Source organism: Pelobates fuscus, chromosome 5 (assembly GCF_036172605.1).
Source record: "Pelobates fuscus isolate aPelFus1 chromosome 5, aPelFus1.pri, whole genome shotgun sequence".
Taxonomy (NCBI): Eukaryota; Metazoa; Chordata; class Amphibia; order Anura; family Pelobatidae; genus Pelobates; species Pelobates fuscus.
The window spans coordinates 330,615,503-330,642,739 of NC_086321.1; the positions used below are offsets into that span (position 1 = coordinate 330,615,503).

The 27,237-nt window shown below is 41.0% G+C and overlaps 1 protein-coding gene across 1 annotated transcript in view; it reads left to right on the forward strand.

Annotated features, from left to right (window-relative positions):
* Positions 1-332: 332 nt before the first annotated feature.
* The window catches only part of DHX35 (DEAH-box helicase 35), a 50,161-nt gene continuing 23,256 nt past the window's right edge, over positions 333-27,237 (forward strand). The window contains exons 1-12 of the mRNA XM_063455706.1: positions 333-421; positions 6,518-6,645; positions 8,034-8,126; positions 13,144-13,221; positions 13,448-13,552; positions 15,911-15,972; positions 17,058-17,127; positions 20,042-20,101; positions 21,685-21,797; positions 21,975-22,071; positions 22,292-22,450; positions 22,554-22,764. Coding sequence (XP_063311776.1) covers positions 382-421; positions 6,518-6,645; positions 8,034-8,126; positions 13,144-13,221; positions 13,448-13,552; positions 15,911-15,972; positions 17,058-17,127; positions 20,042-20,101; positions 21,685-21,797; positions 21,975-22,071; positions 22,292-22,450; positions 22,554-22,764 — 1,216 coding nt within the window. The 5' untranslated portion in view covers positions 333-381. The remainder of the gene's footprint in view (positions 422-6,517; positions 6,646-8,033; positions 8,127-13,143; positions 13,222-13,447; positions 13,553-15,910; positions 15,973-17,057; positions 17,128-20,041; positions 20,102-21,684; positions 21,798-21,974; positions 22,072-22,291; positions 22,451-22,553; positions 22,765-27,237) is intronic.

Genomic DNA, 27,237 nt, shown 5'->3' on the forward strand with positions numbered 1-27,237 from the left:
TAAAAATTGAGCTTTGCAAGATTAGTGATGTGTTGTCCTGACATACCAAGGGAAGGTTTAATCCTACATGCTGCTATAATATCTATTTTTATATGTTATTAGATTGAAAGTGTATTTATATATATTTTTTTTATTTGTTTTTTATTTTAAAAGCGATACTTAAAGGTAAAAGGTACATAAGAGGGGGAAAAAAAAGGGGCGGGGAATAGGATAATAATTATTTAGGCATTATCTAGGGAAAAGGGAATCCTTAAATGTTGTCATTATGGGATATCCCTGCCAAACCTCACCGTAACCATGGTAACGTTCACCCCGTGTCACGGACCTTGCTTTGCGCATGCGCGCAGTCCGCTCTGCGCTCTCTGGGAGCCCTCAACAAAAATGGCGGCGCCCGTGAGGCCGGTCCGCTTCTGGAAGCCGGGTGAGACCTATATACCGGGCACCGAGGGAGTCAGCGGTGGGGGAGGGGGGGTAACCACTGCTGTAGTGGTTATGGTTATCATATCAATGCAGGTCGGGCGGTGGGTGTTCTCGGTGTAGGACTGAATGGGGACCCTGGGGGGGCTGTTTACTGGGTATCCGGGCCGCAGTGAGGGTCTGTAACTCAGTGAGGGTCTGATACAATGGGGGAGAAGGTCCTGCATCCCCTCCAGGTCTGACATGATCTCATTCCCAGGAGGGGGAGATCCCCCAGCCCTAAGTAAACAGTGTAGTGCAGTGATGATGGTGACGCATTGACACCCTTGTTGTTGCTCTCCCCCAGGATGCTCAGCTAGGTTTTGACCGGCTGAGCATCATGGGAAATGCAGTCCCAAGGCAGCTGGAGTGCCAACAATTATCCATCAATATTCTAGTGGGACTGAAGCCCATTCATTGGGGAGCTAGCTGCTGCTTCACTCACTGGGCAGTAGAGGGGGGAGAGGGGAGGGGGGGTGGATATACACTAATCAGGGTAGTGTGGAGAATTGAAAAGGCAATGTTTTTATTAATATTTTTATTAGTGATATTGCAGAAGGTCTTGATGGTAAGGTATGTCTTTTTGCGGATGATACTAAGATATGTAACAGGGTTGATGTTCCAGCAGGGATAAGCCAAATGGCTAATGATTTAGGAAAACTAGAAAAATGGCAACTGACATTTAATGTGGATAAGTACAATACACCTTGGACGTAAAAACCCAAGGGCAGAGTATAGAATGTTTGATAGAGTCCTAAACTCAGCATCTGAGAAAAGGGATTTAGGGGTGATTATTTCTGATGACTTAAAGGACCACTATAGTGCCCTGAGGGTGCCCCCACCCTCAGGGTCCCACTCCTGTGGCGCTGTAGGGGGAGGAAGGGGTTAATCCCTTACCTTTTTTCCAGCGCCGGGCTCCCTCGGCGCTGGGGACTCTCCTCCCTCTTCTGACGTCCCTGGCTGAAGTGGTCTGGGTGCCTATAGTGGTCCTTTAAAGGTAGCAAGACAATGTAATAGAGCAACAGGAAATGCTAGCAGAATGCTTGGTTGAATAGGGAGAGGTATTAGCAGTAGAAAGAAGGAAGTGCTCATGCCATTGTACAGAACATGGTGAGACCTCACTTGGAGTATTGTACGCAATGCTGGAGATCGTATCTCCAGAAGAATATTGATACTTTAGAGAGAGTTCAGAGAAGGGCTACTGGTTCATGGATTACAGGATAAAACTTACCAGGAAAGGTTAAAGGATCTTAACATGTATAGCTTGCTTGGAGGAAAGACGAGACATGGGGGATATGATAGAAACATTTAAATACATGAAGGGAATCAACACAGTAAAGGAGGAGACTATATTTAAAAGAAGAAAAAGTACCACAACAAGAGGATATAGTCTTAAATTAGAGGGACAAAGGTTTAAAAATAATATCCGGAAGTATTACTTTACTGAGAGGGTAGTGAATACATGGAATAGCCTTCCAGCTGAACGGGTAGACGTTAACACAGTAAAGGAGTTTAAAGGACCACTCTAGGCACCCAGACCACTTCAGCTTAATCTAGGATTAACCCTTTTTTTTTAATAAACATAGCAGTTTCAGAGAAACTGCTATGTTTATAATAGGGTTAATCCAGCCTCCAAATCCTCTAGTGGCTGTCTCACTGACAGCCGCTAGAGGCGCTTGCGTGATTCTCACTGTGAAAATCACAGTGAGAGCACGCAAGCGTCCATAGGAAAGCATTGTAAATGCTTTCCTATGAGACCGGCTGAATGCGCGCGCAGCTCTTGCCGCGCATGCACATTCAGCCGAAAGGGAGGATCGGAGGCGGAGAGGAGGAGGAGAGCTCCCCGCCCGGCGCTGGAATAAAGGTAAGTTTTAACCCTTTACTCTCCCCAGAGCCCGGCGGGAGGGGGTCCCTGAAGGTGGGGGCACCCTCAGGGCACTATAGTGCCAGGAAAACGAGTATGTTTTCCTGGCACTATAGTGGTCCTTTAAGCATGCGTGGAATAGGCATAAGGCTATCCTAACTATAAGATAAGGCCAGGGACTAATGAAAGTATTAAAAGAAAATTGGGCAGACCAGATGGGCCGAATGGTTCTTATCTGCCGTCACATTCTATGTTTCTAATTGTTGGACCTGAATAGCTGAATTATTCTAAAAATTGTTATGGCCTAAATGTTGCAATTCCCGTGTTAATGCTTCACAGTCCCATTAGTCATGTATCATGTCAGAACCATGATAATAAACCGTGCTGGTCAACGAGTCTCTTTATTGCTCTGCTAGGCTGCTTTCTATGTCCTGGGTGCTATTGTTTTATTTTCTCATCCCTTATATTGGTAGCAACAGCATACTGGACTGAGGTTAACACATTTACCAAATAAATTTAAAGGTGCTCACTTATATTTGGACCTGTTTTAAATCTATTTAAATGTATTGGGTTTTTTTTTGTGTGTGTGCAAATTGCTGTATTTTTATATGGAGACCACCTTGTATCATGCCCTAACTACACCTCCCCTGCTTGTAATTGATACAGCCTCCATATTAATTTGAAAATCCAATCTTACTGCACGGTCCTTAGCTCCTGCTCTGTTAATTGAAATTTGATCACCCACATGAGATTCCTGCAGTCTCTAGTAGGCAATTTTAAAAAAAACACTATAGTGCTAGGAATGCTAACATGTATTCATACCACTATAGTGTCCTACTAACTATGTAAATATCTCTTCCTGGCTGAGATCATTAAAATAGATTCTCGGACAATCTCATGCTTTCTCATTGGGAAGCTAGGGTTCCTGTGCAGTAAAATACGAGTAAGCTCGTTGGGGCAGATCCCTCGAGCTCAGAATTCAGTGTCTTTCTTGTTTACCTATAGTATAGTACTGCGGAATTTGTTGGTGCTATTTAAAAATTGTATTGTAAGAGCAGCATTTGATTGTGAACTGAGTCTGACTTGGTTTTCACATGGGAAGCCTCTAGTGGCTGCCAGGAAGACGGCCACTAGAGTTGTGTTAAAGGGAATCTCCAGTGCCAGGAAAACAATCCGTTTTCCTGGCACTGGAGGGTCCCTCTCCCTCCCACCCACCAATCCCCGGTTACTGAAGGGGTGAAAACCCCTTCAGTCACTTACCTGAGGCAGTGGCGATGTCCCTCGCCGCTGTCTCCTCCTCTGCGCCGCTCCTCCTCTGCATTGCGTCGGTCGGTGGGCGAGACTGATCCCGCCCACCGGCTGAGGAGACCTAATGCGCATTAGCGCTCCCCATAGGAAAGCATTGAAAATTATTTCAATGCTTTCCTATAAGGAAATGAGCGATGCTGGAGGTCCTCACAGGTCCTCCTGTGCTATGAAGGAGGAAGTGACCTCTAGTGGCTGTCTAGTAGACAGCCACTAGAGGTGGAGTTAACCCTGCAAGGTAATAATTGCAGTTTATAAAAAACTGCAATAATTACACTTGCAGGGTTAGAAGTAGTGGGAGTTGGCACCCAGACCACTCCAATGGGCAGAAGTGGTCTGGGTGCCTGGAGTGTCCCTTTAAGCCTGCAATCATAAAATTGCCATAAGTGCAACCACCGGAAAGGGGCGTTTCATTAGTGGAACAGACTCCTTCAGTGCAGAAGCTTGTACTGATTTCTATGTATAACGACTGCAATATGTTAATTGCAACAATTATATGTTTATTATGTACTGTAATGACCGCTTTTCGTTTCTATACAATTGTGTATATGGCATATCAACTTTCTCAAAAAAAAAATAAAAAAAATTGTCGTATGAGCTAAATGGCAATACTTTAGATTGCAGGGTTCAAATTAAAGGTCCACCCCACGCAGACGACTTTATTAAGATAAAGGGTTCTGGGTGCCTTTAGTGGTCATTTAAACGAGTAGGAGATAAGAAACTCTAAATTTTACACAGTGTGCAATAAGGGAAGCTAGAAAATGTACTTTCTTTCAGGAAGTATGTATGTAGGCTGTGTGAAGCACAGCCAGGGGAGGTGTGGCTAGGAGTACATAAAGTGATCTAACTCCTAAATTGCATAGAATTGAGCAATGTGACTGCAGGGTCATGGTCTACATACCAAATCCTTTAGGTTAAAGGAGTGCAATAGTGTTAGGAATACTAGCATATATTTCTAACACTATATAGTGCTGGAGTAAATATTTATGTCCCTGCCCCCCACCCCCCCCGGGACAGTGGAGTTAAAAGGTAGTTTTCTTCTTGTATTCTTTGCCGTGCTCCCCTCCATGGCCAGGATTATCACTCTTGATGATCTCAGCCAATCCAATGTTTTTCCAACCCAATCCGCCAATTAACACCTTCTCTTAGAGATGCATTGAATCAATGCATCTCTATGGGGAGCGTTCAGCATCTCCATGCAGCACTGAAATAGGATGCACCTCTAGTAGGCGTCTAAGTGACTGCCACTATAAGTATTACTAAGCAGCAATGTAAACACTGCCTTTTCACTGAAAAGCATGCACGGACATGCTTTAGACACCAGAACCATTACATTAAACTACAGTGGTTCTGGTGACTATAGAGTCCCTTTAATCTAAGTTGTTTTATAACATAGTGTCCCTTTAAGAAATATAGGATGTTATGATTCATGTAGTGTCCCTTTAATTGAAACAATATTTATGATGTGAAAAATATATATCAGAAACCAGATTTAGATACAAGAGGGGGAGGAGTATAACTGTTCAGTACCCAATGAATTAGTAAAATGTTATTCACCATTGTTTGTCTTGTACATTACATGGTAGACTCTGCCACAAGTGTAGATGGCTTAAAGGGACTCTCCACTGCCAAAATAAAGGTAAATAATTAAAAACCATTGTTTAGTAGATAATTATACCCCAAAATGAAAACATACATACATTTAATTATGCATTTTCTGGTGTTGAAGGTATATCTAAAAACAGCTTGCAAAAGCTGCAGTTCTCTTGTCTTCTACCTTTGCAAGCCCTCCCCTTATAACCTTGCCCAGACTTTCTGTGGCTGTCCAATCAAAAACGTCCAATTGCAGCTAAATGAGCAGTCTTTGTAAGGCAGGTGCTCTGAGCAATTGTTGCTTCTTGAGTTTATCTCCAATAAGCTAAGCAACCCACATGTAACAGAACCGGTTGTCTGACAGCCCGTGGGTTTCCAACAAGAATAATTTATAAATGTGCTAATTTCTATTGAAATCTGCACTTTTTGTAAAATTGAAAAAAAAGGACACAAGATAAAGTGCTTTAGGTGTCTGGAGTGTCAATTTAAGTGAATGTTTGCTAGCTAATCATACAGCATGCACCATTGTCAAAATTTTCATAGCTCCACAGCATGTAACATTTAGGACTGGGGAAAAAAAACAATGAAAACATTTTATAAAAATAAGTCTCCATCATTATGATCCTCAGTCCTTTTTCCTGTCCTAAAAAAGCAGAAGGAGGATGGAACCTACTTTACAGGCTAAGCTTTTAGTTTATGAGTTTATGAGTTTTTGAGAAATGGGCCAGCTGGGAAAGTTCAACCCTTCTACTCTGAACATCTTAAGGTGTCTTACGGGAGGGGGGGGGGGAGAGGTAATGGTAATATTTATTGACCTGCTACAAAATTATGTACAGGGATTAAGCACCATTGCTATTACAGCTTGTTGTAGTAGTTAAAAGCACACTCCAGGAACTTTAACCATTACCGTGGCCGAAGAGGTGAAAGTACCTCAACAGGAACGTCCGTTAGCTTCCCTGAGCTAAGCCCTCAAATGCAGTCTATATATTGCACTTACTGCTACTACTACCTTGACATGTAATGGCCCCAGGGCACACTGCACTTATGGAGTCCATGTTTGTAGTATGTTTAAAGGGGCAGTCTTGGCACCATAACTACTATATTCCACCTGTATTAGGATGTGGGCACCATTTCCAAATGGTTTAACCATACCAGGGGTCTCCAAGGCACAGAGGTCACTGCCCACATCTTGTCCACTTCTGCATCAACAGTATCCATTTCATCCATATTTTAAAAACCTTCACCTTAAAACTAAACCCAGTGAGTATGCTAATCCATATCATTGTGTCCGTGTTGCAGGTACAGAGGGCCCAGGAGCCAGCATTGCAGAGGAGAGGCAGAGTACTGCAGAAGTCACCTCCGTCGTTTACAATCCACATGCTTCTCTCTCCATTGAGCAACAGAGACAGAAGCTGCCAGTTTTTAAGGTAATACACGCTTCTGCAAGGTCTGATCATTTTTAAAGATGCATCTATGAAGGGGATTATATCCAGAAACATCCTTTTAGTTTGACTATACAAATTGTTATGTATAAAACCCCCTTTTTTATGTTAATACCTAATTGCTAGCTAATCGCATACCATCTTGAACATCCATACCAAGGTCATTTTTTATGGCAGAGCATATCCGCAGAGTATATTTATAGCAACCAATGTGGAACTGCTCAGTTATACAATGCTAGTTTTCAGAAGGTCTTGCTACTACGTTCTTTTTATTTAAAAAAATAATAGCAGGTATATGTTACATGGAGACAACTTCAAGCAAGAGTGAAATGTGTATAGAATCGAGGAAATCTAAATGTCACAATGTGAAACTATTTTTTAGTTTTCCAGTTCAGCTGTTTTTTTTTTTTTTTTTTTTTTTTTTTTTGTCAGTCTTTCTTTTATTATGGCATTTGCGTCACAGAATAAAAAGAGGAGTCATTGCAAGGTAATACATAGTAATGGTATCAGCATGGTTTGGAGTACACTCCCAAGAAAGACTGCCATATTTATTTATTTTTTACGATAAGTAAACATAATAACACAAGCTATGTTTAAAGAATAATTAGAGATTACTCAAACGGTACCTTTCATGAGCAAAATATAGCAAATGAATCATGCTAAGTGTTAAACGGCCCAGATTCTGTTTTAGTAAGTAGAGTCAAGTTAGGTAACGTGCATTAACAGAATAAGTTTGGTAGATAAACGGGTCTATTAGTGAACATAACGACTCAAGCTGGATTTAACTGTAGCGTAAGAATATGTAAAGATTATTTAAGCTGTGCTTGTCATAAGCCAGATATAGGAATTTAAACATGCCCAGTGTTAAACAGGCTAGTACGATTAGGCATACTGGTAGACTGGGTAAGCAGTTAGTAGACTATGCACAGGTTGACCCGCTAAGGTCGCAGAAGGGAGAGTGTCACATTGTGCAAGCTAAGTATGCATGACTAATAGACACGTCACAGGATAAGCAAGTAAATATTATAGTTGGGCTGTGGGTGTCTGCCCAGGTGCTGTTGCCGCCAAACGCGGTTAGTAATATCGAGGGGGTGTAAGGGCAGACCCATATGGGTTACCTGCTAATTGTTGAGCTCTGCCTTAATCCTATTCCCTTATTTTAATCTGTATTTTAAAAGTGCTTTATCTCCACGTCTTCTACATTCCTAAGCTAAGATATTTTGTAAATTTAACTTTTCAATAACCTTTAATTCACATTTTCTTTTTAATATGTTACAACATACATTCATTTTACCTTAACACAGATGACATGTTAAGTTGCATTTAGGTCACATATCCCATACTTAACAAGTGCCTGTATTCATTTTCCCCAGCTCCGAAATCATATCCTTTACTTAGTGGAGAATTACCAGACTGTGGTTATTATTGGAGAAACTGGATGTGGTAAAAGTACTCAGATCCCACAGGTAAGTTCCATGCTTATATGAAATAACCTGCTCTTTGCATAGTGTAACAGTGTGTAGACTGTTCATTGTAATGGTTTAAAAGGAGTCAAAGAAGCTGAAAATGTGTTGTAATAGAGGAAATGTAGTCATTTGAGAAGCTAATTCACTCATCTTGGAATTGCAGAATGTTTTACAGTTTGACTATTTTGGCCTAAAATTTGCAATTTACATTCAAAATAATTCCCAATTAAATAGTAACTTAGTCCCTGATCTCACGCATGCTTGTTACACACACACAAAAAAAAAAAAAAAAAAAATATATATATATATATATATATATATATATATATATATATATATATATATATATGTATATATATATATATATATACTACATATTAAATTCTCATGTTTTTTTTTTTTATTATTCATTCTTTATTTAAGCTTGAGCAGAAGACAATGCATTGTACAATGACCGTGAACAATAGTGCAATACAGTCAGTGAAAAGAGCGCATGTACAAGATATCAGAAATCTAACAGTTGTGATATTACGGGCCCTGCTAGTAACATAATGTTGAGTAACAATAGGAATGTTCGTATAGAATTGCGAAGCACGGATGTTCCCAAAAAAGTTAACATATGCAACGTATGACTCTTAGTTGTGGATATCGTAATAAAAAGGTAGTCGTCCAATGTCAATAAGGCATAGCATATTATCTCTAGATTATCCACCCCCCAAGGAATTTTTGGTTCCGTTCTGGGGATATTCCCATCTGGAAATTAAGAGAGAAAGAAGAATAGAAAAAAACAGAAATAAGTAGGAATAGAGAGAAAGTAAAGAATATGAAAAGAAAAGGTAGTTCTTTGCAGAGAAGAAGGACAAAGTGGCACCTGAATCTTCCCCATGTGCTTGCGTACTGTGACGGCATCTGGCCTTTTCTCCCTGGGGACAGTCAGATATAATCAATCTATCTAGTCTTAAGTTCTCATGTTTTTTTGGCATTACCTAGAAGCTACTAAAAGGCATTTGGTTGATATTGGAGATGTTTTATTGGAACACTCCTATTAATGAATCAGTTTATTTTTTATTGTTTACTCTGTATTTTAAGGACCGCTAGATTTGAATTTAGAAGTTAATACTCTGCAAATTCTCCGTTCATTGTTAAGCTTGCAGCTATGATGGCAACTCTATTGGTGGCAACATATCAGCTGTCAGGGGCAGCACACACTATAGTTGTTATTGAGCTAGATTCGCACTCTAGGCATTGAGTGATTTAAAAATGTTTAAAGAGGTAACCCAAGCACCGTAACACCTTGGGCTAATTTCATGTAAGATGTAGCATGAAGTGCTCCTTCTGTCTCCATGTACAAATTTGTTTATATATGTTGCAATGTGCAAAAGTTACCGCAACTACTGTATAAGCCCACTTCCTTAGTGAGATACATTGCAGGGGAAGCTATGCTTATTCTGCTTTTCCAAGAACATTGTACATTGTTCACCTCCCTTGACAAGTTTATTCATAGCTTGTTACAAAGAATCCTCAGCCAGGACTGCTTGCAATCCTGCTCGCCAATACAGATCCATTCACGAATTGTCCATGGTGATATCAGTGAAGCGATACCTGTGCTGAGACAGCAGTTCCATTCATCTGATCTGATCAGTGGAACTTCTGTCAAGTGCTGAACTCTGTGTCATATACACGTCACCTGGAATTGTTTTATGGAATAATCAGTTTCCCTTGAATAGAATTAGTGAATTCTAGGTTTGGGCAGAGCTCACTACAGAAACTGCAAAGCCTAATGATTTGCAGCAAATACAGGTACTTCCAAGTACGTATCTATTGTATTTATTTAAAAACATTGCTACACGAAAAAAAAAGGGGTCATCTGTAGCAAGCAAGTCCAGTGTAATTTTGATCCGAAATCAATTTAATTACTGTACAAGATTTAGTTCTCAGGTTTTCCTTTGTTGAATGCACTAAAGCCTGTTTGGCAAATCTCAATAGATGACTTGGTTGGCATGGATACACAGTTTCACTGAATGCATCAAGAGGAATCCTTTTGTCTTTCTCTGCTGATCCGCTGTATGACAGTTAGCCAATAAGGCAGTGCGGATTTTAATTTAAGCAGACATTTATTTTGAGACAGCTTGATTTAACAGCTAATGTCAGGGTTACGTTTCCTGCTTATCCAGGGTGCCAAGCTGCTTCTGCTATTTGATGTGAGCACAGCTGAGTAATAGCTTTAGTAGCAGTAAAGAAGTAAAAGATCCATGCAATTCAAGCCATTTCCAGCAGGAGCATTTCTCTGCCCAACAGAGCTTGGTGGGATATGTTGGTTAGCCTGCGGCACATTTCTGGTTCCTGGAGGAGAATGGGCTACTACTGGAGAGGGAAGAAGGAGAATAAACTAGTACTGGAGAGGGGAGAGGGAGAATAAACTAGTACTGGAGAGGGGAGAGGGGAGAGGGAGAATAAACTAGTACTGGAGAGGGAAGAGAGGATGAACTAGTACTGGGGAGGGAAGAGAGGATGAACTAGTACTGGGGAGGGAAGAGAGAGAATGAACTAGTACTGGAGAGGGAAGAGAGGATGAACCAGTACTGGAGAGGGGAGAGGGAGAATAAACTAGTACTGGGGACGGGAGAGGGAGAATAAACTAGTACTGGGGAGTGAAGAGGGAGAGTTAATTACTGAGTTACTTTTTAAAATGTTTGCTGTGAAAAAGTGTATGCTATCTCTGCAGACTGGTGGCGACTGGTGACGTTTTAAGATGGTGGGGCGCCAGACTCCTCCCCTAGAATTTTACTCCTCCCTATACAGTACAGAGATACTCATACAATACAGTGAGCTGAGCATAATACAGAGATACTCCTACAATAAAACAAGCTGGGCAAAACATATAGATATCTATCAAACACACAGAGCTAGTTATACTACAGAGATACCCATGCAACAGGTAGAACTGAGTAAAATACAGCGATACAACAGAGTACAATAAGGATATACTAATAAATATCCCACACGGGCCAGGATCACGGTGATAGAATTCACAAAGCTGCAATTCAGTGATAGACCCACAACGTACATTTCTCTGTATATTACTCCAACTCTCTCTGTCTATTTTCCTAGCCCTCTCTTAGTTCTCATTCTCACGAGATCATCTTCAGTAGTCTCCTGTTAGGATAACTTTAGCTTTCTATTAAATATTGCTGCTTTTATGAAACATGCCAGATACTCCATTAACTTTCAGCAGACAGTGTACACATGGTAAAGCATCAAGATACTGATAGACTCCAGACATTACTCCTGACTCACTATTAGCTCTCAGCACATAATGTACACAGGGTTAAAGCAGTAGGATACTGAGAGATTTCTTATTTCCTTTGCAACTGGCAATATAAATAATGTGCAGTGGTAATATGGATCCAAGAGATAGCTGACATGGTTACCAGAATTGACTATCATTACAGATTAAAACAGATTGAAATCAGATCAGTCCTGTGGGCACTATAACCCCACCTCCTGCTATTAGCCAATGATAGCCCATGAATAGGGAGACCATGAGCATGCCTCCATTCATTGGCAGCTGGCTCTGCTGCCCGAAATGGAACCCAATAGAAATTTCTGAAATTCCTTCTTAAAGGAGACTAGGCATGTGCAAAATTTTGCTGAAACAGGGCGGATTTCAAACCAGCCCCATTTTTGACATGCCTAGATGGTCTCAGGTAAACTTCTCCATACAGCTACCAATGAGGTGGATGGGCGCTGCAGAACTGAAACCTATCACAGAATTAAACAGACGCTAATTTTGTCTTTTTTACTTACCACCCTCCACTCCAGAAAAAGAATCTTAGTGTTTTTGTTTTTTCCCCCAAATAATGCACACTTAACTTTTTGCCCACATAAAAAAACAACAACTGGTGGGGTGCTACTCCAAGTGACCCTATGAAGGAGCCTCCACTGCTGCAGACACAAGGTCCATTAACTTGGATTAATGGAATTAATTTCCTAAAAATGTAAATATTGCATGAATAGCCCTTGGACTGCAATGTATATCTTAAATGGAAAACTATTGTTATATTTTAGTTTTTTCCACATAAATTCTATTAAGAGAAATACAATGTAAATTAAAAAAAAAATACTGGCAGGTAAAGCCTGTCTTTAAAACATGCCAGGGTCACTACAAATAAAGCAGGCCAACCCACTGAGACCAGGACTTGCATTAAGCACTGTTCCAGTGATGTGCTCACGTTGCACTTTTTGGGAGAAGTTTCCTCATGTCCCCAAAAGGACAGGAGTCTAAAATGGTGACTGTTCTGCCAAAATCAGGCATGTTGGGGGGTATGATTATCAGTGCAATGGCCAAAAGTGACAAAATGTGAACCCAAAAAAAGAAAATATTAATAAAAAGAAAAAAACATTTTTAAACTTTTGAATCCATGCATTACGTGTATTGAAGTCTCCTGGTGTTAGAGCCTATACATTTGGCTTAGTATATGACTGACTATTAATCTTATTTTCTGCAAGATATTTGCATTTAGATTGTACATCAGACACTCAGAGTGACACACTCATCCTGTGCTCACTACTTTGTGTGCCTCTAGTGTGAGTATTGATACGCATCATGCACATTACCAACATTTCTATTAATATGATATATAGATACAGATTATGAGACCAGTTATTGTTTATTTTATATATTCATTATTCCCCTCCCCATTAAATCTGTTTGTTTGAATTATTATAATATTTTTATTTTTATTTTGGACTATTTTTTTTTTGTTTGGGGGAGTTTAGAATAACATACAAGTTTACTCCGATACAGTATGGTAAACAGGAGTGAGGAAATAACAGAACATACAAATTACATGTTGGTAAACCTAGTCAATTGTTCACCTGGCATTTATCAAGAGTACAGTGGAGGTGGGTTATGATGGCCAGGTCCAGAGCGACAATCTTTGGCAGTTAAAGTAAAGACGGAAAATGTTAGATGTTTGAATTTTGTTGCTAATTATTCCTCTCTTTTGTCCCCCAGTACCTCACTGAAGCAGGATGGACTGCAGAAGGCCGGGTAGTGGGGGTGACCCAGCCACGCAGAGTGGCAGCTGTGTCGGTAAATGCTGATATTGTTTGTATCAAATGTTACATATACTGACTGAAAATGGTTTGTATATGGCTAATCTGTAAATTGTGATTGACAAGTATAAAAGTAGTGTGATGTCTAAGTTGGGTTGATTATTTGAAACAACTGGGTGAGCATCATAAATCAGAGGTTCCGAGGGTCTGCTTTGACGTGGCTCATACTCCGTTCCACAATGTCTTGCCATGCTTTGTCGTAGGTGGCAGGGAGAGTGGCAGAAGAGCGCGGAGCCTTGCTGGGACACGAGGTTGGCTATTGCATACGATTCGACGATTGCACAGACCCGCAGGCTACTCGTATTAAGGTGAGATCAGTATGTATGGTATATCTACAGGATATTTCACATTTACCTTAACAAGGTAGCTTTTATGTATATAAAATTGTGTAGTTAACCCTATGTACTCTACACATATAAGGTACCATTGCAAAATACTTTCAAAAAAGGTATTTAAACAGCTTATACCAATGCAGGTAGAATGTACCAGTAATGTGTCTAAGATGTTACAAAGAGGGATCCCCAAGATGGTGTAGAACTACAACTCCCCATTAGGCATTGCATGTCTTTAAAATGACAAAGCATCATGATAGCTGTATTTTTTAAAACATCTACCTTTTAGGCACCACCGTTATAAAATGTTTATACAGACAGCATTTCATTTACTGTTGTATATTGTTAGAAAGGATTTTTTTTCAGTAGATTATTTTTTTATTTTTTTATTAATTCTTTATTTTTACTGTGCATGAAATAACAGTTGCATGTCAACCATGCCACAACAACAATTGCAAACAGTTTAAAAACACGTAGTCGTTCACTGTTGTACAGCATTTAGATCAAGCGCACAATTTTTTAAATTAGTAATACAGGCTAGTTACAAGCTAGGTAACTTCTATTGTCGTAATAAGTTGTTTTATCAATTAGTAACTGTAGCTTAAAAGTTATATTTAAATTGAGTGACATCGCTTTAGTATCTAAACATTTCCTGACTGTGCTATGGAAAACTAAAACGTGTATACAATCGCTTATCTAGGGCGCTTATACAAGTAATCAGTTGCTTAGCTAGGGCGCTTATACAAGTAGGGAGGAACAACCGGATAATGGCACCGCTTCACAGGCATTAAGTGCGGCTTTATCACAAGATGGCTTCCGTGTATGCTATGGCACTACTTGTTCTAGGTTACTTAGATGGCTAGCACACATTCCCCCCACACTCCCCCTGGAAATATATACGCTATACAGTGTCTATTATTCATGTTAGTGGAGGGTGAGATGGGACACTGGGATAAAATGCAGTGGGTATGATGCACTCAGCCGTCAATGCGTAATTTCGGGCGTAGTCCACTGATTTTGCGGGTCCAACGCTTGTCGTGGAGTCCAGGAACAGGCGTCGCGTTAACGAGATTATTTAAGCATGTCATAAAGCATGTTTGACAGGCATGTGTCGCAGGGTTATCCCAAAATAAGTCTGATGCCACAGGTATTATGAGGTGCAGTCTCTGAGTTCTTTGTCTGGGGTGTCAGCCCACTCCGGTACTTGGTAAGTGCTTCTTGTGCCCCAGTGGTGCAGTGGCATCTTCCTATGCAGTTTCGGTGGCTTGTAACAGTGATTACGGTGGCTCAGGTCTGGGCTGGTAGGGAAGATTGTTTCTGGCAGGGCAACTAGGTGTTTCAGTCCCTCTGGTCTTTCTCCTCGGGGCAGGCAATGCTAGGTTCTGCGGGCCCCCGTGGGGTTGCTTTACTCTGTTTGTTCCCGCTCTGTATTCCTCACTGCTTGATGCCCCTGGACTGTACCTTTGTCTTGTGTAGTCCGCCTGCATGGCCTTGGTGGTCTGATGGTGCTGAGTGAGCGCACATGGCTGGTGTGCGGCGGCCATCTTAGGAACGTTGCCTGGTAATTATTTCACTCCCGGACGGTTGTTGTAGGCCCAGCTTGATGTGAGTTGGCGCCCTTGCAGACCGGGATAACCCCCCCGGTCCAGAGGGGGGGGGGGGAGAGCGTGACGCCGGCCAGAGACCCGGGAGAGCGGCCGTCTCATCCCGGCTCAAGCTCCAGCTAGCTCCGGGTCCGTGCCGGAGCGTCGTCGATGTCGGGTGAGGTCTGGAGCGGTATCACCGCGTTCCCCAGTGGCTGGGGATCAGCTGAGCCCACAATGTAGCTTGGTGCCCCCGGTGCACCGCCGATTAGCCCCTTTGCTCAGGCCCCGGAGCGGGAGCTCAGACGAAACACGTCTGATCCCGTCGGCGGTCAGACCCCGCCCCTCAGTAGATTATTTTAATGGAGGGACAGGTATATTATTTAATGTCAATATACCAGTCTCTGATATAGTTCATTCAATCCTTTCTTCATAAAGGCACTACTGATCAATATCATTTGTGTCTTGTTCATTAAGCTAGTAATGAGAAACTACTTTTCCCAAAATGCTTTATTGTTGTCAGAGTGCAGTAGGAAATTGCCCCCATCAAAATCTACTTGTGTGCAGACACATAACTGTTTGGCTGCTGTCCATAGACTGCCAATAAACTTTACAAGATGCTGACAGATCCTTGCTGTACAGTTGAATCAGTGATGCCAGCTAGCAGTTTAATGAATACATAGAGTGAGGCTTTTAGCTCTCTGCTTGTTGGTCTTTCTCTCCTGTTAACCCATTATCTCCTTGTATCCAGTTCCTTACAGATGGCATGCTTGTCCGAGAAATGATGTCAGATCCACTGCTCACCAAATACAGGTTCATTGCTTTGTCTTTCTTTTACCCATGGAGTATGAGAGGTGGGAACAGTTACTGGGTTAACAGTGAACTTCAGCTGCGTGAGCACTCAGAAGAAACTGAGAAGGGCCTTACCCATATATGTGTGGAATTTAGAACCCAAACAGATATTTAGAAGACCACTTGTTGGGTGCTTAGGTGTCAGGGAAGCTTTTTGGAGATCTATAATAATTAACTCAAACTCATGAAGTTGCTCCTAGTACACAGTGTGACAATGATTTTTTTTTCCATTGTATTTTTTGTTTGCTACAATTAAGCTTCTCTCTTTAATACATCTATACATTATTAGAAATCAGAATGTGTTTTTATTTTATTTTTGCTATGTGCTTGCATTGTTTTCAATTGGTATCTATGTGTGAGAATATGCAGTTGTACAGCTCTGCGGAATATGTTGGTTTCATGTAAATGCCAGTAGTAGTAAAAAGTAAAATCTAGACCGTTAGTGAGCCCTCGTGTTTAAGTAACAGCAGATGATCCCCTTGCAGCTAATCTTATATTCTGGTTAACCATATTACGTCAGTAAACCCATTGTCTGGGGGGTGGTGAGGATATTGTTATATATTTATTAAATGTACTTTATCTTGTGTGAATGTAGAGCAACTTTGCCAACTGAAAATGTAGCAAAAATCTGGCAGAGTAGTATGGAATAATTCCACTTAGACATTTAGAGTATCTAAACGGACTTGACTGGTTTTATAACACAGAGCAGTGGCAACTAAACAATATCGCCATATGAACTGAATTGGGAAATAACTAAATCTTGGACTATTGGTGTGCCTTGCATACTGGGGATGGGAACCAGTGACATACTTAGCACAAAGGACAGAGTGTGTGAGACAAGAAGTACTTGCTAATGTAATAGGATTAAACTCACTGTTTGTGTTTACACTGTCTGTAGGACAATTTGCTGCTAATAGATCAGTTCATCATTCTTTCTGTAAAGTTCTCTCCCCCACCCCCCTAGTATCCATGGCATGCTTTAAAATCTGTTTAAATGTTTACTCATTGTATGACAAGTGTATCATCCTCTGTTTTAATTCTCCCAGTGTGCTCATGCTGGATGAAGCTCATGAGAGGACTCTTTATACAGACATTGCTATCGGACTACTGAAGAAGGTAAGAGAACCTAACTTTGATGTTTTACAATAGGGCTGATTTAGATGTAGGAAATGGCAATGCATTTAAAAAAAAAAAAAAGTGTCTTTAAAGAAGTAAAAAATTGTTAAACTAGTTAACAAACTAGTTTTCCTGGCATTATAGTGCCCTGAGGGTGCCGTCACCCTCCCGCCGGGCTGAAGTTGGAGGAAGGGGTTAAACACTTACCTTTCTCCAGTGCCGGCCTCCCTCGGCGCTGGGGACTCTCCTCCTCCTTCGGTCTTCATCGGCTGAATGCGCATGCGCGATAATAGCCGCGCGCGCATTCAGTCAGTCCATAGCATTCTCAATGCTTTCCTATGGACGCTGGCGTCTTCTTACTGTGAAAATCACAGTGAGAAGCGCCTCTAACGGCTGTCAGTGAGACAGCCACTAGAGGCTGGATTAACCCATATGTAAACATAGCAGTTTCTCTGAAACTATGTTTACAACAGGCAGGGTTAACCCTAGATGGACCTGGCACCCAGACCACTTCATTGAGCTGATGTGGTCTGGGTGCCTATAGTAGTCCTTTAAGATCACCTGTTTCTCTCTGCACCAACTGTAAAAAGAATTGATTAAATTCAGTTTATTTATACAGTGCTAAATCATCATTGATCTATTGATCGCTTGACTTGTTTATGAGCTGCACTTCCCATAATGCCTAAAAGCTTCCTAAGTATCATTGGAATTGTTGTCCACAAAACATAGTGACACGCTAATCCATAGCTGATCTGAATGATAGACTTAATATTTTCAGCAGATGAATACAGGTTTCACTTGAACAGGCAAGTTTAGCTGTACCACGTATATACCTTCCACATTAAACAGTGACCCTTTTCAATGGGGAGATAGCCCCTTACAAAAAAAGGCTACAGATCTGTGAGGTCAGTTACAAAAATCTAAAACTCTGAATATCACAATTTTTAGAATACAAACTGTGAAGTAGTTACTGCAATTTTTTTTCCTTGCATTATTTTTTACCTTGTCATATGTTTATAACCCTCTGTTCAACCTTAGGGTAATTGGCGCAGGTCCTAAAAACGCTATTTATAGGGATCATATTTTATATACATCAACAGATTTAAGTACATGTTTTCCAGTGAGATTCGATGATTCTAAAGATAAAATCTTTTCAGTTGACATTTTGAAACCAACAGTTGTCCCTATTAACACAGTAAACATGATGATCGGGTTGTTGTGATTTGTTAACTGATTTTCAAAATGTAGTTAAAATGGGGAAAAACCTCCTATTTACTGTCTTAAGGACTTTACCAACCCTGTCCTTTTGGCTTAAATTTTGCAAGACTGGTTGAACTCACTATTTAGTGAATACCCTATTATTTAATTTATGTAAAAGTTGTGCAAAAGTGCCTTGTATAATAAAAGACCATTAGGGGTATTCAGTTTAAATTATCACTAATATGACTTTTTATATAGCGACAACAGTTTCTGCAGCACTTTATAGTTCATCAATGGGGATATTTAACAATAACTAATTGACAGGTACAAATAAAGTTTGCAGGCACAAAAGATGAAGAAATGTGTTTATCTGCTTGATTGAATTAAAACATGGCACAGCAAATGGGTATAGCACAGGACCAATAAAAGCAGCAAGTGGCCTAATGCTTTTCATGTTTTAGAGCCCAATCCCGTAGGTTGCAAGGTAGCTGTCTGTCTGTCTATGAACCAGTAACCGAGACAGCTACATGAGCCTTAAAGTGATCTTTTCCAAAACCAAATGCAGAGATATAACTCAGCTCCCTAGTTCCAGGGAATGGAGTGCTTCAAACTCTATCCGTCTCACAGCAGCCAGAGATGGCCAGGAAGAGAGAGAGGATAACTTAATTTATTGTTTTCCTGTCTGTGTGTGTCTGTGTGTGCGTGCGAGTGTATAATTATGAATGTATGCATGTGTGAGTGAAGGGCTAATAATGTAAACATGTGAGAGAGTGTGTTGCTAGTTATGTATGTTTGTTTATGTGGGTATTATAGGTGTGTGCATGTTGGATAAACTGTGTCAGTGTATATATTACGACGTCTATGTAGTTTGTAATGGGTGGAAAGTGTGCCTGACCCCTAACCTTCTGCCCTGGTTCTTAGGTTCCAGGGAAATGTCAACCCCTGATTTAAGCATATATGAAGTTAGGATATATATTTTTCAATATACTTAAAGGACCACTATAGGCACCCAGACCACTTCAGCTCAATGAAGTGGTCCGGGTGCCAGGTCCATCTAGGATTAACCCTGACTGCTGTAAACATAGCAGTTTCAGAGAAACTGCTATGTTTACATATGGGTTAATCCAGCCTCTAGTAGCTGTCTCATTGACAGCCGCTAGAGGCGCTTCTGCGCTTCACTGTGATTTTCACAGTGAGAAGACGCCAGCGTCCATAGGAAAGCATTGAGAATGCTTTCCTATGGACTGGCTGAATGCGCGCGCAGTTCTTGCCACGCATTCAGCCGATGGCGACCGAAGGAGGAGGAGAGTCCCCAGCACTGAGGGAGCCCGGCACTGGAGAAAGGTGAGTGTTTAACCCCCTTCCGCCCGGCGGGTGGGGGCACCCTCAGGGCACTATAGTGCCAGGAAAACGAGTTTGTTTTCCTGGCACTATAGTGGTCCTTTAACATTTACCATACTGCAAGGATTTAATGGGTAGTTTATATTTACCTTGCTGGCTGAGATCATCAAGATTGATGATTTCGGCCAATCCAGTGCTTCCACTTGGGGAAGCCACTCGTAACATTGCCATACTTTTACATTGAATGCCTTTAGTTGTCCTTTAAAAAAAGCACTTATCAGTCTTTTTGCTATTGTTGGTTTGTACCCTGTATCTGTTATCAGTGTTTTTCTATCTATACTTGCTCTATTATTTATTCATTTTTGTTATTCAGGTTCAGAAGAAGAGAGGGGATCTGAGGCTGGTTATAGCATCAGCAACACTGGATGCAGAGGTAATTACAGTATATAAACCGAGACTCTTCATCTAGATACATTTTTCTTTTTATCATCCATACTGGTTTTCACTTACCCTTTTTAACTGTTACTACAATAACGCCTTTTCTCTGCTTATTGTATGCTTATTGTGCTGCACTAATACAATGTGACAATATACTGTGCTTGATTCTAAAATCCATCTGTCAGTTCTTTGATCTGAATACTGATGTTATGATTAGATCCCTTACTGAATTATATCACACATACCAGGACATTCTGTTACTTTTGATTATCTAAAGACACAATGTACAAAGCGCTGCATATTATTGAATAAATTAGGACTTACTGTATATATTTTAGCTCCTATTATACTGTAATGGATGTTCGTATCACGTGTTATTACAGTTTTTGTGACACTACCTTGAACCTTGCCATTAGTGCCAGACCTGCTTAATTTAAGTGAATATATCTTGTTAATTTTACAATTGTGTAACTATTCTCCATGTTTATATTCATCCTGATTATACATGAACCATACAATGTATATAAAATGTTTGTAATTTCTTAATATTTTTTAATTTTAAAAAAGTGCATTCGCTTCTGACTAATTAAAAGTCTCAAACCCTTGTGCAACAAGTATATATCACATGAAAATTATTTAAAACACATCCCAGAAACAGCAAAAGCACTGCTATGTCAAGACACAGATTCTGATGCCTTGTGTGAATTGGCATCTGAGTGAACCAGTGTCTGCAGTCATGTACCGATCTTTTGCTCATGTGGGGCTCATCAGCACAGTGCTCACCTGGGTTTGCTGTTGGAAATCTCTGAGTGCATAAAGATTAGCAGTAGCGAGATATTGGTGATTAAAAAGATTATAACATACTGTTTACTGCTATGCAACATTCAACCAAAACTAATGCTGAGCTGATCGACTCTGAAAGAGCAAAACAATTGTACAAAACCAGGGATTGGTTCATTCCGATTCTGAACCACAGGATCCAAAGTTTTGTTTTGTCAAATACAGGTCATACAGCCTTTGGAAACGTAACATGAGAACCTAAAACGTTGCAATGCTATCTGTACCTTTTTAAAATTTTAGCTTTTAAGCAGGGCCATGAAATTCTGATGTCTTATAGCACGTAGCTGTTGCACAGGATGATGTCTGAAAATGTAAAATAAATAAGGATATCTAAAGCTGGAAGAGAAACAATATATTTGGTATAGGCACGTATTACTAAATTCGGGATTTGTATTAAGTTATAATTTGGACACGCTAATATTCCACAACTGGCACTTGATGTTTGAAGCTTCTCTGCTAGAGTGTATTATTATTTAGGGTAATATTCTCCATTGCGTTCAAGTAGGAAGACCTTTCTAGTTTGAACAGGGGAATCTAAGGATGAAAGGTAAAAACTGGCAAAATAATGGTTACAGCCAGGGCTATAAGATCTGGAAGAATATTCAGTGTTCACTCCCGGTTTATACTTGCAGACGATAAAGTGAATTATTGTTGTTCTACAATTTTATTTTATACATTTCACGGTTATATTTTCTGACTATAAGTGTACATTTCCTTTTTCTGTTTACACAAACACAGAAATTCAAGGCGTTCTTTAATCAGAATGATACTAATGACCCCAACAGGGACACCTGTGCTATCCTAACTGTGGAAGGAAGAACTTTTCCTGTAGATATTTTTTATACTCAGAGGTTAGTCTTAACAGTTTAAGTTAAAAATTAGCATTGCATGTACAATGTCATTATTTGTTTCAGTTGTCTTACTATGTTGTTTTGTTTCCCTTTCTGTGACCTTTTCGTCACCTCTGTATACTTTTACCCACTCATCCACATTCCATCTCTTCTTGTTGTTCCTCTCCATCACCCTAGTCCAGTTCCCGATTACTTGAAGTCCACAGTCCAGACGGTAATGACAATTCACCAGAGTGATATGGAAGGGGATGTTCTGGCATTCTTGACTGGCCAGGTAAAAAATCGAATTCTTATCCTGGACAATGGGACAAAATGTAGAATCTAAAAACAAATCTTCGCTGACTTCTTTTCACTTGTACCAAACTGTTCCATGCCGTCGTCTTCCTCTTTTCTTGAAGTTCTTCCCTCGTGCTGTTTGTTATTCCATCAATTTCTTTTTGTGCAAGCCTTTCTCTTCATTACTTCATCTCATGCCATCATTTACTGTCTGGCAGGAGGAGGTTGAGAGTGTGGTGTCCATGCTGGTGGAACAGGCCCGTGTTCTGTCTCGCACAGGCATGAAGAAGCACTTACGTGTTCTCCCCATGTATGCTGGGCTTCCTACAGCCGAACAGATGCAAGTATTTGAGAGGGTTCCTCCCAGTGTCAGAAAGGTAAGCATAAAAGATGGCGATTATTTTCTTCCTGTTTAGCATAGATATTCTAGGATTGTTCATTTTGGCATTCTCTGCTCTGTGTGTTTTTCTACATCCTCAGGTGGTGGTTGCCACTAACATTGCAGAGACATCCATCACGATCAATGGCATCTCCTTTGTCATAGACTGTGGCTTTGTCAAGCTACGAGCATATGACCCCAAACGAGCAGTTGAATCTCTGGTTCTGGTACCTGTGTCCCAAGCCTCAGCTAATCAAAGAGCAGGGCGCAGTGGGAGGAACCGTTCTGGGCAGTGCTACCGACTTTACACAGGTAAAATTGTGATGACACATCTTCTGACAGGTTAACATTTTGTAAGCAATATTTTTCCCTTCTAATGTGCCCTTTCCTACCGGTAAGAGTTACACCTCACAACTCCAACATTGATACTCATCTTTCTTAAGTAATCGTTCAAAATGTTTTGTGTCATTGCGGGTTAGCCATCATTACTATAGTTGGAGTGGTGGTGACTGGGGTAGGGGAACATCTGGGTTAAGGGTCTTATGCAGCTGAAATGCTGCCAAAAAAGACTACAAAGATTCCATTGTGCTAAAAATGACATCTTACTCTTGTCCTCAACAAGTCCTCATTAGCTCTTGCTTCCTGGCAGGTTTGTTTTAGAAAAGCAGAGGTAGAGGCGGAGCCTGACAGCCGAGCTTGCCAGATGTGCTTTGCTAGAGCTCTGGTCCCTGAGGAAAATCCTGGCAATAAAACTACAAACACACCCACCAAAATTGGGTGATAAAGCTTCAGGGATTACCCACAGCATCAGCGAGGCTGCTGATCGAGCCAAAAGCTCATGGCCTGGGGGGATTAATTCAGCGGGGTACTAGCGGCCTACACCGAGCTATACAAGGGTAGGAGACGCGGCTGATCTCTCCACTAGCATCCGTCCAGTAACGTGACGAAACAGCACAGACACTGTTCCCCCCCTGCCGGAGAGGGATATCCCGGCACTACACTACAGAGTTAACCTATTGACCTCTGGCGTTGGTGTTAAAAGTGTAAGCGAAGACAACGCTGTGTGCTTAGGCCTCACCAAGATGGCGGATGCCACATGCTCCTCCGCTAATGGAGACCTGCCATACACCACCCAGCAACGTCTCGACAAGCTGTTTGAAGCCTTTTGGCAATGAGTCAGCAGGCGATGGCAAAAGCCCGCACATAACAGAGTGGCACAGCAACTCCCTGACCTACCTTCGACTCCCCACCAGCAGCCTGTCAAGGCCACACCGCGGACAATCACCATTTCTTCGCAAGCTCGACCGAGCGCTCTGCATACCCAGAACAAGGGGGCGCCTAACCGGAAAAGGCTCTCGAAGAAACCAAGCAGCCGGAGGCCAGTTTGGAGCCAGTCTCTCACTACCAGCAGCAAATGTGCTGGGCACTACACTCACCTGCTGTCCAGTCCCCTTCTACAGAAGATGCCGCTGAACCTGCCGATGAACCGCCACCAATGTCTATCTAAGGGTGACAGCCCCTCCATAAGAAAGCTTCTGACACAAGGCCAGGCTTCCAACTGGTGGGACGAAGCTGAACCCATGCAGGGAATAGGCTTGGCAGAGGGCAATCAACTGGCCTCTTTACCCGGTATCCTGTATCTGCAGAATCCATATCAAGAGACGTTCCACCTCAGCCTTATATCTCCCTCGATCAACCATATGTATCCTATTGGAATGCCTTGCACACTTAGCTCTGTTCTATAACTCATGTTATCCACTAGTTATTTCACCTCCTAGTACAGTGCTCCTGTTGTTTTTCTTGTTTTCTACTTACTGTAGAAACTGCTCTTGCAAGTCCATCACAAAGCCCAAACTCCACTTAAAATGATGTCTTTAAACTTGCGCTTTATTCACGACCTACCTCTATATTTAAACGTCTTCCCTCCATCCTGTTGATGTACAGGTCTTCTTCTATATGAATTATTTTCTTGACACTTTCTTTCATCCGTTTAGTTTAACTACAATTATCATCCAATCTCTTTTTCTCTCTTCCTGTGTCTCACTTCGAGTTAGTACTAGACACCAGGTAGCTCTCCGGCTGTTGTGGACCTGCTACTTCTACGATAACATTCTAGAGCTCTTGTGATAAGACCTCCCTAGGCTGGCAGAGCACCACGGATGACATAGTTCCACAAAAGCTGGAGAACAATAGGTAGTCTGCCAGTGTTTCAGTGCTTTTTTTGTTGTCGTAAATTTTCATTTAAGAACAGTAAGAAAAATAGGCTTATTAAATCTAATTTAGACACTGCCAGGGTCAAACATTGAAAAAGAGGTTTTATTTCGCCTCCTCTTTGTTGTATGCATTCTCTGTGCTGACTGTCAGATACAAAGGACAGAGCTAATAACCGTGATTGACCGGGAGTTATGATGGAGGTGTCCAGTTGCAAGATAAAGAGTTGTGGATTTCTACATTTTATTTAATTTTCATATCTCTCAAAAATATATTTGTTAAATGTAGGGGATATATAAACACAATATTAAAAATCTGAGAAGTGGCAATTCCCATTTTAAAGTTTGCAAAACCTTTGTCAATTCTCACAATTTTTTGTTTAGGTGATAAACCTCTGTATCTTCTCTATCAGCTGTTTTGGTTGAGATTTTGCATGTCTGTTATTTCTTAGTTTTGTTTAATTTTTCTCCCCTTTACTAAACCCCCCTCCCACCTGTTTCCTTCCTTGTCTCTCCCTCTTGGTCTGTGTGTCTTGAGTCCCATTTCCCGAGGGATCAGCTTCTCCCTCTGTCTGCACATAGACTGTGTGTTTACTGTAATCTGATACATGCTCCATCATGCCCCGCACCCACAGTTTAAGGTGTGTATCCCTGTGACTTGTGAAAGCTGGAAGGAAAATAAAATCAAATTTCCCGCCCTGCTTTACATATTCCATTATATTTCAAAAAACAACATGATATAGATTAACGTTACAAACCCCCGGAGGGAGAATGACGAAATGAATAGGGTGAACAAAGTTCCCATTCTCATACTTTGAAACAATGAGCAAAAAGCTGTTCTAATAACTGAAAAATGTTTCAAACTGTCAGTTGGGGCTTCAAATGGATTGAGTCAGAGGAACATATTGCTGTTCTAGAGTGTGCATGTTATATAGAATAAAGGGCGATTGGAGGATAACTTTATCATGTCAGAACAAATAGTATTAAGATCATCCATTAACCCTATCCTATCCATGCCAGATGGTTAAAGGAAAACTTCTGCATTGTTCTCTCCCTGAGCATTGGCATTTAAGCGATCTGTGCGTAGAAGCAGAATTTACTCACGCTCCTGTGACCAGCACTGTATTTATATCACCGGACACCACGCTTTTTTTCTAATTATACAATGCCGGCAAAGCAGATCGTAGGTTTGGGTAGTCGCTGCTCCTGGCTGAGGATCACTTGACAGGCAGCACTCAGGGAGAGAACTCCGCAGCAGATGCCAGTTGTCCTTTTAAGAACTACATTTGCGGTGTTGAAAGAGTTAGTGAGCATACCATCTTGCTTTTGCAGAGAAGAAAGTTTTTAAGCAAAGATACTTGACTTAAGTAATTTCACATAAAGACTTCTTTAGATTCATCTAAATACTATTTAATGTTTTATTTTACAATTTTTGCATACTGATAATTCAAAGTGTTTAACGTTTATTTTAAAGGGTTAATCCAACCCCAAAACAGGGTAATAAAGCACAGTTTTTTTGTTAGAGTAATCCTTCCCATCCTGCACCCCCCTCCAAAAAAAAAGCAACACTAAAGCTAAACTTATCTCCGTTGCAGTGCAGAGGCCAAGCTCTACTTGTAGCCTGATTCTCGTCCACCATCTCACTGAAGGGGGAGGACGGGTTGAAGGGAGGACATGGGCTGCACAGGATGGGGGGACCCTGTCATTGTACGCCTGTCGCCAGCATGCTGTGACATCAGACATACAGTATGCAAAGACTTTATATTAGTCACACTCTAAAAATCCCCTAATTATGCTGCCGAAGGTAGAGTTACACCTATGACAGCAAAGAGGCTAAACGCAATATGTGCATGCGCAGCGTAGCGTTTCATAGTGAAACACTGCACATACAGAATCTATGGTGCATGTTGCTTAGCGTAACCCTTTAACCCCTTAAGGACCAAACTTCTGGAATAAAAGGGAATCATGACATGTCACACATGTCGTGTGTCCTTAAGGGGTTAATGTACATAGAACATTCCATTGATTAGAAACCTCAAAATAGAGCAAAGTTTAAAAAGTCAAAGGGGAAGGAAGGGGAGGAAGGGAGAGAGATGAAAAAAGGGGCTTAATGGGAAACAAGTCTAGAGGCAGTACGTACACTGGAAGCACATGTAACAATTCACGGCCACTTTTGTCAGTAGTCCTATTACCCACCCACTATGGGTTACTGTCTTGATAGGGATTATTTTTTTACGGACTGTAGCCAAACAAAGTACGTGATGTACCCAACTTTGTTCATGTAACCCTGTGAACTTTGTACATATGATTACTGTCTTCTACAAACCATGCCAAACTTCTCTTGTATAAACATGTCACAATAATACGTTTTTATGCAAATTTCATTGTTTTCAAATTGCGATCAGAAAATCTGAAAATAAAGATTGTCAAAAAAAAGTTTAAAAAGTCAATTAAACTCTTTGGTAACTTATGAAATGTTCCTGTTATTTCCAGTGGTGATTGTTAAAAGTTTTTAATTTTACTACATTTTGGTTTTAGTGGCACATTTAGCCCATGTAAAACTGTACAGCCTGTC